The sequence below is a fragment of the Muntiacus reevesi genome, chromosome 3 (assembly GCF_963930625.1).
Source record: "Muntiacus reevesi chromosome 3, mMunRee1.1, whole genome shotgun sequence".
Classification (NCBI taxonomy): domain Eukaryota; kingdom Metazoa; phylum Chordata; class Mammalia; order Artiodactyla; family Cervidae; genus Muntiacus; species Muntiacus reevesi.
Genome location: NC_089251.1, coordinates 88,414,683 through 88,427,528, shown reverse-complemented (window position 1 = coordinate 88,427,528; position 12,846 = coordinate 88,414,683). Strand labels below are relative to the sequence as shown.

Below are 12,846 nucleotides of genomic sequence, written 5' to 3'. Positions count from 1 at the left end.
GCCTATCAGAGGGTGCCTGAGACCCCAGAGTCAACTCTACACTTATCTGACCACACTGCCCACTTCTAACGGCTGTCTCCCCTCTGTGCCTGACTTTTTAGTGTTGCCCCTGGAAAAGTCTATGATGGACAAAGGAGGGTCTCTTAAGACCACACTGACAGGGAGCGGGGAGCAACAAAAATGCAATTCTCCACCCAGAAGCACCTCTCCCCCTTTCCAGGGAAACCTCCTTTGGTAACCCACTTGCCTTCCAATCCCAGTGACTGGAAGGAGTTAGCACCCCTCCAGAGCACCTTAAAAACCACCAAATCCTACTGGAAATTTGCCTCTGGTGGGGCCTTAGCAACTGACTTCAAATTAAGATTAAAGTGACAATACTTTGCAAGGACAAATTTTGAGAATTTCCTGGAAACGGAAGGATTCTTTGGAACTGTTGTTTTTGGAGTATTAGGATTCTAACAATGGCAGTAGGACTTTATGTGTGTGTTGGGGCCGGAGGGTGTATCTCAAGATCACTTCAAGTAAATCCTCTTTATCTTTACCTTCAGTCTCTATACAGTAGTTGCAACCCTGGCTGTACATTAGAATCACCTGGGGGGAAACACCAGTGTAGAGGACTTACACCTAGTGATTCAAATTAGAGGTTGACCCTTGAACAACACGAGTTTGAGCTGTGCGGTTTCATTACTCATATTTTTCAATACTAAATGTTACATAGTTCCTGGTTGGTTGAATTTGTAAACGAGATACATATACGAAGGAACCATGTTTATGCAAGGCCAACTATGTTGTGTGAGGATTGAGCCCCACATTGTTCAACAGTCAACTAATTGATCGGGTTTCTAGCCTGAGCAGTGGGTATCTTGTGAAATTCTCTAGGCAAACATCACATGCAGCCAGGGGTGAGAAGGACTTTGAGGCATTCCAGCCTCAGTCCTCTTCCTTAGGAGGCAAGAGGCTGCAGGTGACCCTAAGGAAAGAAGATCACAGAGGTAGGCAGGGAGATGGGAGAAGAGGATATCTTTCCACCTAAAGACCCCTTGGCCAGAGTTAGAGCCATACGGCTGGGCAGACAGTGCCTGATGGAAAAGCAGACACCAGACCACAGGGACGGCAGATGGCAGAATATGCCCAGGGAGAGTTGACTTCTCTCTGGAAGGGGATGGTAAGGGGTATGGCTCCTGAACAGCTGGTTTTTACAGCCCTAGGTAAGAAAGATGGAAGGCTGAGAGAGGAGGCAAACCCAGATAGGAATGGAGGCAGGACCTCAGAGCCTGTTGTCTCCACACCCTGGTCCCATCCCCAAGGCCCGCTCCTCATTGTTCTCTAAGCCACTCCAGGATCCTTTTGAAGCTTAGGCTATTTCAGACTGTTTCTGTCCCTTTAAACTGAAGCCTAACTACTAAAAAGTTCCTGAGGTTAAATTCTCCATAGGATCAAATAATTGAGACCAGTGAGAGTTATCCCTGAAAGGAGCTGTGTGGGCTGGGGCACTGTGAAGCCCCAGAGGACATTGGGACCGGTTCCTGAGGGGTGGGTGTGCTCTGAGAGCCAGGATGGGCTGGTTCGAGTGGGGGCACATTCACGTGGGCAAGGGCAGGGGAGGCTGACGCTGTCACTGTGACCTGGCTGAGCTAGTGCATCATCTGAGGATATGGTAGGACAGGGGATTGTGGCTGCAAGGAGCTGAAGTCCTCAAGTGGCAGGTCTGGTTTCTGGCTGTGGTGGTAATGGCATAGGAAAGAGGACTGACCGACCTTGAGATCAGCACCCTGGATATCTGGGCTTCCCGGTGGCCCAGCCATAAAGAATCTGCCTGCAATGCAGGAGACGTAAGAGACGCAATTTTGATCCCTGGATCAGGAAGATCCCCTGGAGAAGGGCATGGAAACACACTCCAGTATTCTTGCCTGAATAATTCCATGGACGGAGGGGCCTGGCGGGCTACAGCGCATGAGGTCGCAAAGAGCCGGACATGACTGAAGCGACTTAGCACGCACCCTGGGTATCCAGTTGTAGTTGTGGGGGTAAACACTCCCATCAGGGGGAGAAAGGAAGCCTGAAAGACACATCCTTAGAGGCAGGAGAGAGAATGCCTGCATCTTGAGACCAGATTTAGAGAAAAGCAGGAATCTGAGTGCCTATCACATTGTGGGGTGGAGATGGAGTCTATGCAGAACAGGAACTCCAGAGAGCAGGTCATGTCTCTTCACCAGATTTCCAAGTTGTGTGGCCACTGTCTTATCTGTTCTCCCAAGTACTCTCAAGGAATGGGCCAAATCTGAATGAATCCTTTGCTTCAGTCTCAAAGCAGTTCCGAAGAATCAGCAAAACTGTAGCTGATTTGGTGTTCTCACCTATCCACTGCATGTCTCAGAGACTGGAGGTTACATGAAGCTTTCAGTACCAGGGAGATGATTTAATCAGGCTAGCACCTGAGTATCCTGCTTAATTTTAATGATCCCAGAAGAGATCTAAAATATAATTCCAATGTCTCTTGAACTGCTGAGAGCTGGAGTGAGTTTATCTCAAATCTCTATGCCTGGCTTTCACTTCTGGAATGGGGCACTCTGTTGACCCACTGTCCTACATAATCGGTGAAGATTATTTTACAAACCAATTGTCAAAGTCTCTGACATTTTCCTAAGGGCATACAGCAAATGAAGAAACTTATTCAAGAAAATCTACTCAATCTCAGCAAGAACAGTGAGAGTCTGTGGCACTTAAGCAGCAACCTGTTCATTCTCTCCTCTCTACCCATCTCAGAGCAATGCCTGAAGCTCTGATCCAGGTGGGCAAGGCCAAGAGAATGAGTCTCCTTTTCCTCTCAGTTCCCAGTCGAGATATAAGATATCTCACTGAAAGAAGCAGTCTGCCAGCATCTCACCAGTGCTTCCTTTCTCTGCTCGAAGTGGTGGAGGCTAAATTCCTGGTGAGTGTAGCCAAGAGATTGGGGCTCCCTTCCTCCACCCGGCTCTCACTGATGGGACAAAGGCTTGACTTCAGGCGTGGAAGGCTAAGAATATTGATCTCTTTGTCCCAGCCTGCATGCTCATGGGGCAGATGTTCTGTGTTGGGAGAGAATTGCAGGTAACCTAAATGTCCATCGACAGAATGAAAGGCTACCACTGCTGCCCAGAATTCTGCACATGAAGCCAGATGTTATTCTAGGAGATGAACCACTGTCCTTGCCCTCAGTTCTACAACAGAGACTCAGAGATTATGCCCAGTCAATCCACAAAAACTGAGAACTCTGAACCTGTTCCCTAAGTCATTGACTTCAGGGAATTCCCTGACTGTCCAGTGGTTAGGGCTCCATGCTTCCACAGCAAGGGGCATGAGTTCCATCCATGGTTGGAACTAAGATCTGGCAAGTGGCACAGTGCAGCCAAAAAAAAAAAAATCACGAACTTTATTTGAAACAGAACATGGGGACATTCAAACTTAAGAGTGCTCTGAATGCAATGGAGATTTGGGTGGTAAGCAATTTAAAACAAGCTGTAGGCCACCTATTTTACCAGAGCGAAAAAGAAAGCCTAGAAGAGCCCTCATGGGGTCAGAACAAACCTCAAAGACTGGCTTTAAAAACTACCTCCACAAAGGCACCCAAGTTTAATTGAATCAGACCCTAGAGTAATGTATGCCCTAGAGCAACGAATAGAGCAATAAGCTGACAATTAGTGGAGCCTAAACGTTGGGTATGATGCCAGCAGAGGCAGCCAGTTTAACAGAGAGCTCAGGGAAACAGACAGTCTCAGAGAGTTCTGCTACTCCTGCCATCCTAGAGTTATTGTGCATATATCCAGGGCTGCATCCTTTAAGCAGCATATCAGAGGCTTCACAAAGAGGGGGAAAATACCAAAATAATCCATCCAAGTCACTAAAGGAATAAACAAGCTAACAGCAACAAACAAACCTTGGGGAGTGAGTGAGTGAGTGAACGAAAGTTGCCCAGTTGGGTCTGATTCTTTGTGACCCCCATGCACTGTGGCTTGCCAGGCTCCTCTGTCCATGGAATTCTCCAGGCAAGAATACTGGAGTGGGTAGCCATTCCCTTCTCCAGGGGATCTTCCTGACTCAAGGATCAAATCTTCGTCTCCTGCATTGCAGGCAGATTCTTTTTTTTTTTTTTTTGTTAATAACCTCATCACCATTTATTGAACTGTGAACTGTTGCCATCACTGCTGAAATCTGAGACTCACTCATCCTGATCCTCCTCTCCGCTTCCTCTTGAAAAGTAAGCCTGGAGAAGCCCAAACACTACAGGGTAGAAGGGAAGACAAGGGCTGGTTTGGGGAGTGGGGGAGATGCAGGGAGATGAGGGATGGGGAAGGCAGCAGGACCAGCGTGCGGGGACACACACGCACTCCCACACACACACACACAGGCAAAGACCAGGGGTGTCCATCTCTGCTCCAACTGGCGGCTGTGAGAACATCAGGGAAGGACCAGGCGTCCAAGAGACATTTCAGTCCTTCCTGTCATGAAGCGTCTGCCGGGAGGGGCTGGGCCACTATTACTGGTCTTTGCCTTCAGGGCACATCAGGCCTGAGCCAAAGCAGCTTTGATGGCAGCCACCAGCTTCAGAAACTTGCTCTCCGTGTCCACGTAGTCATCACCTCCCTTCTTGGAGTGAACCAGCTTTCCTGCTATGAACACGTCAAAGAAGCCAGTGACCTGGGGAGTCCCCTCGCCGCAGATGTCCAGACGGCTAGGGAACTCATCTTCTAACTTCTGCTTGAGCTGAAGATACTTGGGCTTGTAGCCTTAAGCGCCACAATAAACCACTCGGATGACTACCGCCATCGCTCTGGACCGCAGTGCCCGCTGCGGCGCGGACTGGCGATCCGAACCCCTGCAGGCAGATTCTTCACCATCTGAGCCACCAGGGAAGGGGTGAGAAAATCAGTATCCAGAGTTGCTACAATATATTACTTTAGAAGTCCAGTTCTCAACAAAAAATTATGAGATGTATAAAGAAACAAAAAGCAGGGTAAAAGAGCACACAATAGAAATTGTCTGTGAAAGGACACATATCAGATAGAACAGACCAAGATTTCAAAGCAGTTATCAGTATCTTCAAAGTACTAAAGGAAGGCATACTAAAAAGTGAAAGTAAGTATGCCAATGTTTCATCAAAAAAGGAATATCAAAAAAGAGCAATTATTAAAAAAACTCCGAAAATCCTGAAATTGAAAAATACAATAACTGAAATGAAAAACTTACTTGAAATTCTCAAGAGTCGATCTGAACTCACAGAAGAAATAATCAGCAAACTTGAAGATAAGCAGTAAAGATTATGCAATTCAAAGAACAGAAATAAAAAAGTGAAGAAAAATCCTCAAAAAAAATATATATATATATATGGGACATCATTATGCACACCAACATACACATAATAGGAGTATCAGGATGAGAAGTGAGAGAAAAGAGCAGAAAAAATACTTGAAGAAGTAATGGTTGAAAAAGATTAATCTACACATTTAAGAAGCTCAACAAATTGAAAGTAGGAAAACATAAAGAGATTCACACCCAGGCTATCATACTAAAAATTCTGAAGACGAGAAGAAAATTTTGAAAGCAACAAAGAGAAAAGTGACTCACCACATACAAGGGGAGCCCACAAAGATAAGCAACTCACTTCCCATCAGAAATAATAAGGCCAAAACGCAGTGAGATGACATATGCAAATACTGAAAGAGAAAACTATTAACCAAAAATCTATATCCAGCAAAACCATCTTTTAAAATGATGACAAAATAAACACGTTGCTTACCCTGCTTGCTGCAACTAGAGAAAGCCTAGAGCAGCAACAAAGACCCAGTCCAGCTGAAGATAAATAAATAAATAAATATTTTTTAAAAAGGAATTGTATAAAACAATATATAATTGTATTATTGGGCCTATAACATATAGAACAATAACAATAATAACACAAAGTAGGTGGATGGGAACAAAGCTGTATGGAGTAAGAAAATAAGTAAGATTTTTAACTTGAATCCACAGAGATTCAAGAGAATCTTGAATGAAGAGAACCAGAAATGGTAAATTAGAAAACAAGTATAACAAAATCTGTAAATATATACTGTTCTCAGCTTCTTTAAAGGACATAAAATTACATAAAGCAATAATTAACAATGTATTGTTGCATATATAGTATATATACAAATTGTAATATGTATAATAATATTACAAGAAAGTGGAAGAAAAATAGAGATATTTAGGATATACAGGATATAGAGGATATCCAGTATCTCCTTGAAATTAAATTAATATAAGTCTTAGATACTGCTAAGACAAGATGTATATGATAAGTCCTAGAGAAAACACTAAGAAAATAAAAAAAAAAGTTTAAAACATCAACAGAATTAAAATGCTACGATACAAAAAATTCACTTATTGTAAAAGGAAACAATAAAGGAGGAATAGGGAAACAATAACAACAAAAAAGACTTGACACATACAAAAGTAAAATGGCAAATGTACATCCTAACATATCAGAAATAATATTCAATGTGAAAGGATTTAATAATACAATCAAAAGACAAAAATGATCAAACTGAATAAACATCAAGATCCAACTATATATGACCTACAGGAAGTATACTTTGGATTCAGATACAAGTAGGTTGAAAGTAAAAGGAGAAAAGGAAAGAAAAAGTTGTATTTTGCCAGCAGCAACTATAAGAAAGCTGGAGTGGTTCTACTAGTATCTGACAAAATAGACTTTCACACAAAACTTAGCGCTAAAGAGGGACAATTAATAATGATAACAGGGTCAATCCATCAGAAAGATAGACCAGATCTGCAGATATGCAATTAACAACACAGCCCCCAAAATAGGAAGCAACAACTGCCAGAACTGAGAGAAGAAATAAACAGTGTAACAATAATAGTTGGAAGCTTCAACACCCCACTTTCAACAAAGGATAGAGCAAGGAGACAGTACAACAAGGAAACAAGAAGACCTGAACAACACTAACCCAATTACTTAACAGACATCGATAGCACTCTCCATCCAAAACCAGCAGAATACACATTCTTCTCAAGTGTACACGGAACATCCTGCAAAATAAACAAATTTTGTCTATAAATTAGACCATAAAATAAGCCTCAATAAACAAATAAATTTAAATTATACAATTTTGTGTTCTCTGACACACAGGAATGAAATTAGCCATTAATAACAGAAAGTTAAGAAAGTCACAAATATATGAAAATTAAGGAACAAGCTTCCAAATAACAAATGAGTCAAAGAATAAATCAGAAGGGAAATTACTTTGAGTGAATAAGAACAAAGGCACAGCATACCAAAACTTATTGGATGCAGCTAAAGCAGTGCTACCTGGATTGTTTATAGCTGTAAATGCCTAGGTTAAAAAAGGAGAAAGATCTCAGATAAATCTAAAATTCCACCTTAACGATGAAAAAAAAAAGAGCAAACTAAACTCAGAGCAAGTAGAGGAAAGAAAGATTAGAGCAGAAATTAATAGAGAATAGAAAACGATAGATAAAATAAAAAAAAACTAAAAGATGATTCTTTGAAAAGATCAATAAGACTGGCAAATCTTTAGCTAGACTGACCAAGAGAAAAAGAGTGAAGAATTAAATTACTAAAACAGGAATTAAAGAGGGGGCATTATTACAAGCCTAACAGAAATGAAAAGGATTACAAGGGAATACTATGACCAGTCATTTCCCAACAATTTATATAGCTTAGATGAAATGGACAAATTCTTCTTTGTAAAAAATTTTTTAAATTAAAAAAATTTCTTTTTGGCTGTACCATACAGCTTGTGGGATCTTCGTTCCCTGACCAGAGACTGAACCCAGGCCCTTTGCAGTGAGAGCATGGAGTCCTGACCACTGGACAGCCAGGAAATTCCATGAAGTGGACAATTTCTTAGGACAAAAAGTACCAAAATGGACTCAGGAAGAAATGAAAAATATAAACAGAACTATAACAAGTAAAGCAATTCAGTTAGGAATAACAAACTTTAAAAAACTTAAAAAAAAACCTTAAAAAGAAAATTCCTAGTTTAGACTTTTGGTGAATCTACCAAACTTTAAAGATGAATTATTACCAATTACTTATAAACTCTTCCAAAAGTAAAAAATAAAAGATCAAGGAATTCCAACTCATTCTATGAGGTTGTGTGTGTGTGTGTGCACTCAGTCACTTAATTGTGTCTAATTCTGTCGACCCCATGGACTATGACAATAGGTCCCTCTGACCACGGGAATTCCTAGGCAAGAATACTGGAGTGGGTTGCCATCTCCTACTCCAGGGGATCTTCCCGACCCAGGGATCAAATCTGAGTCTCTTGCATGACCCACATTGGTAGGAGGATTCTTTACTGCTGCACCATGCGGTTAGTATTACCCTTATACCAAAATCAGACAAAACATCACAAGAAAAAAAAAAATCCTTCCGACCAATAGCTCTTGTGAATATGCAAAAATTCTCTACAAAACACTACCAAAGAGAATCTAGTAATATGTAAAAAAGACTATATACTATGACAAAGTGGAATTTATCCTAAGAAAGCAATATTGGTTTAACATCTGAAAATCAATTAATGTAATTTATCATATCAATCAAATAGAAGACAAAACCCATGATCATCTCAACAGACCAGAAAGAACATTTAACACTGCTTCTCCAGTGGCCCAGTGATTAAGAATCTGCCTGTCAGTGGGTAAGGGACAAGGGTTCAATCCTTGGTCTGAGAAGACCCCACATGCCTTGGGGCAACTAGGCTAACTACTGAGCCTGCACTCTGGAGCCTATGAACCACAAGGAAGGAAGCCAGTGTGCCTACAGTCCGTCCTCCACAACGGAAGCTACCACAATGAGAAACCTGTGCATCGCAGCCAGAGAAGGTCTGAATGCAGTGTCGAAGACCCAGTACAGCCATAATCAACAGATAAACCTTTAAAGAGTGTAACAGAACTTTTAACAAAATTCCACACCTCTTCTAGATAAAGTACTCAACAAACTTGGAACGGAAAGAAATTCCTCAACCTGATAGAGTGTCTGTGTAAAATCTACAGCTAACTTTATACTTAATGGTGAAAGATTGATTTCTCTTTAAGATCTGGAACAAGACAATGATGTCTGCTCTTGCCTATTCTATTCAACATTGTATTGAAGTACTATAGCCAGGGAAATGAGGCAAGGAAATGAAATAAAAGACATCCACTCAAAAGAAAGAAGTAAAACTATCTCTACTAAGATTATATGATCTTGCATATTGAAAATCTTAAGGAACAAGGTCCTGGCAAAAGGATGGACATACAGATCTATGGGATAGATCTGAAATCCAGGGGAAAAAAAAAACCTTAACACTGTCAATTGATTTTTTAAGAAAGTGCCAAGATAATTCAATGGAGGCAAGAAAACTCTTTTCAACCAGTGGTGCTGGGGCAACTGAATATCCACATGCAAAAGGGTAAAACTTGACCCCTGGTACCCTCTTTGTACCATAACAAAAACTAACTCAAAGTGAAGGAAGATATAAATGTAAGAGCTAAAACCAAAAACTCTTAGAAAAAAATTATAAATGTAAAGCTTTGTGCCCTTAGATTAGACAATAGGTTCTTAGATATGACATCAAAAGAAACAAACTGGATATTATAAATTAAAATCCTTTGTGCTTCAAAAGATGCCATCAGAAAAGTGAAAGCCAATCTACAGAATGAGAGAAAATATTTACAAATTACTGATTAAAGACTTGTGTCCAAAAAATATAAAAACCTCAGAATTCAACAATAAAAAGACAAAAAAAAAAGGAACCCTCATTTTAAAATGGGCAAAACATCTGAACACACATTTCTCCAGAGAAAATATACAAATGGCCAACAGCACATGAAAAAATAATATGCTCAGTATCATTGGCCATCAGGGAAATGCAAATCAAAATAAAAAATAAGATGTCATTTCATGCCTACTAGGATAGCTGTTGTGTCAAAAAGACAATAACTGCACAGCTACATACAAAAGAATCAAACTGGACTCATACCACATTAAATAATAAACTTTAGGTGGGTTAAAGACTTAAATTTAAGACCTGAAACTATTAAACTCCTGGAAGAAAACAGGCAGTATGCTCTATGACATCAATTTTAGCAATATTCTCCTCGGGCAAGGGACACAAAATAAAAAATGAACAAGTTGGGTCTGCATGAATCTAAAGAGCTTAACACAAAAGACTGCCTTGAATGGGAGAAGATATTTGAAAATGATAAATCTGATTAGGAGTTAATATGAAAAATATGACAAAAACTCATACAACTCAACATTTTTAAAAAAAGACATTTTTCCCTGATTAAAAAAATGCTGCAAAAAAAAAAAAGCTGCATAGAAGACCTGAATAGATATTTTTGCAAAGATGACAGATGGCCAATGGACACATGAAAAGATGTTCACATCACTAGATATCAGGGAAATGTAAATCAAATCCACAGTGAGAGCTCATCCACAACTGTCAGAATGACTAATTTCAAAAAGACTAAAAATAACAAGTATTGGTGAGGATGTGGAGAAAAGGGAACCCTCATGTACTATTGGTGGGAATGTAAATTGGTACAGTCAATATGAGAAACAGTACAGAGATTCCTCTGAACATTAACAACAGAACTACCATCAGTTCAGTTCAGTTCATTTCAGTTGCTCAGTCATGTCTGACTCTTTGCAACCCCATGAATCGCAGCACGCCAGGCCTCCCTGTCCATCACCAACTCCCGGAGCTTACTCAAACCCATGTCCATCGAGTCGGTGATGCCATCCAGCCATCTCATCCTCTGTCATCCCCTTCTCCTCCTGCACCCAATCCCTCCCAACATCAGGGTCTTTTCCAATGAGTCAACTCTTTGCATGAGGTAGCCAAAGTATTGGAGTTTCAGCTTCAGTATCAGTCCTTCCAATGAACACCCAGCACTGATTTCCTTTAGGATGGACTGGTTGGATCTCCTTGCAGTCCAAGGGACTCTCAAGAGTCTTCTCCAACACCACAGTTCAAAAGCATCAATTTTTCGGCACTCAGCTTTCTACACAATCCAACTCTCACATCCATACATGACCACTGGAAAAACCATAGCCTTGACTAGACGGACCTTTGTTGGCAATGTAATGTCTCTGCTTTTTAATATGCTATCTAGGTTGGTCATAACTTTCCTTCCAAGGAGTAAGCGTCTTTTAATTTCATGGCTGCAATCACCATCTGCAGTGATTTTGAAGCCCCCCCAAAATAAAGTCTGACACTGTTTCCACTGTTTCAGAACTACCATACAATCCAACAATTCTACTTCTGGGTATTTTTCTGAAGAAGGCAAAAACACTAATTCAAAAAGATATGTGCAACCTTGTGTTCATTATTTACAGTTGCCAAGATATAAAAGTAACCTAAGTGTCCATTGATAGATGGATACAGCTTTGGTATATACATATATACACATAATGGAATATTACTCAGCTATAAAAAATAAATCTTGACACAACATGGATGGATCTAGAAGGTATTATGCTAAGTGAACTATCAGAGAAAGACAAACACTGCATGATTTCCCTTATATATGAAATCTAAAAAAACAAAACAAACAGAAAAAGATTAACAGACACAGAAAACAAACGGGTGGTTGCCAGGGGGCAGTAGGGGAAGATGAGTGAAATAAATGAGGGAGATTAAGAGGTACAAGCTTCCAGATAAAATAAACAAGTCATAGAGATGTAATGTACAGCATAGGAAATATAGTCAATACTATTGTCATAACTGTATATGGTGACAGATGGTAGCTAGACCTTCATGGTGATTATTTTGTAATGTATAAAGATATCGAGCCATTAGATTGTACATTTGAACCTAATATAATATTTGAAGTTAATCATACTTCAATCTAAAAAAGAGAAAAACAAAAACTGTTGAGGACTTCCTTGGTGGTCCAGTGGATACAAATCTACCTGCCAGTGCACGGGGACATGGGTTCGGTCCCCAGTCTGGGAAGACCTCACATGCCGTGGTGCAATTAAGCCTGTGCACTGCAACTGCTGAGCCCGTGCTCCGGAGCCCATGAGCTGCGGCTGCCAAGGCCGCGAGCTGCAACTGCACAAGCCGTCAAACCCAGAGCCTGTGCTTCCCTACAGGAGAAGCGAAGCGCAAGTCACTTAGTCACGTCCAAGTCTTTGTGACCCCAAGGACTGTAGCCTGCACGCTCCTCGTCCGTGGGTTCTCCAGGCCACAATAGAGTGGGTAACCATTCCCTTCTCCAGGGGATCTTCCCAATCCAGAGATCGAACCCAGGTCTCCCACACTGCAGGTGGATTCTTTATCATCTGGCTGCCAGGGAAGCCCACACAACAAGAGGAGCCACCCCAATGAGAAGCCTGAGCAGTGCAATGAGGAGTAACCCCCATTTGCTGCAACTAAAGAAAGCCCACACAAAGCAACGAAGACCCAGCGTAGCCAGAAATAACTAACAAATAAATAAAAATTTTTAAAAATTTTCTAAAAAATTTCTAAAAAAAATAATTTGAGGATGTAAAGAAATTGGAACCCTTTTACATTGCTGGGGGATGTACTATGGTAAGCCACTTTTGGAATTAGCTTTGCAATCTGGTAGTTCCACTACCAGATGGATACACTATTTATGTGACACTCTGACACAGATAGTGTCAGAGTCACTATCTGACACCCACTTATAAAAACATACGTCCACACAAAAACTTGTACATGATTGTTCATAGCAACATCATTTATGATTGTGAAAAAGTGGAAGCAAACATATGACCATATACGGATAAACAGATAAAAGTTGTATCCATACTGTGGAATATTACTTAGCAATAAA

At 40.8% G+C, this 12,846-nt stretch overlaps 1 protein-coding gene across 1 annotated transcript; it reads right to left on the bottom strand.

Annotated features, from left to right (window-relative positions):
• Positions 1–4,256: 4,256 nt before the first annotated feature.
• SELENOW (selenoprotein W) lies at positions 4,257–4,806 on the bottom strand. The gene is given in 1 exon segment (XM_065927406.1): positions 4,257–4,806. A coding segment is annotated over 1 exon segment (264 nt). The 3' UTR covers positions 4,257–4,542.
• Positions 4,807–12,846: the final 8,040 nt, after the last annotated feature.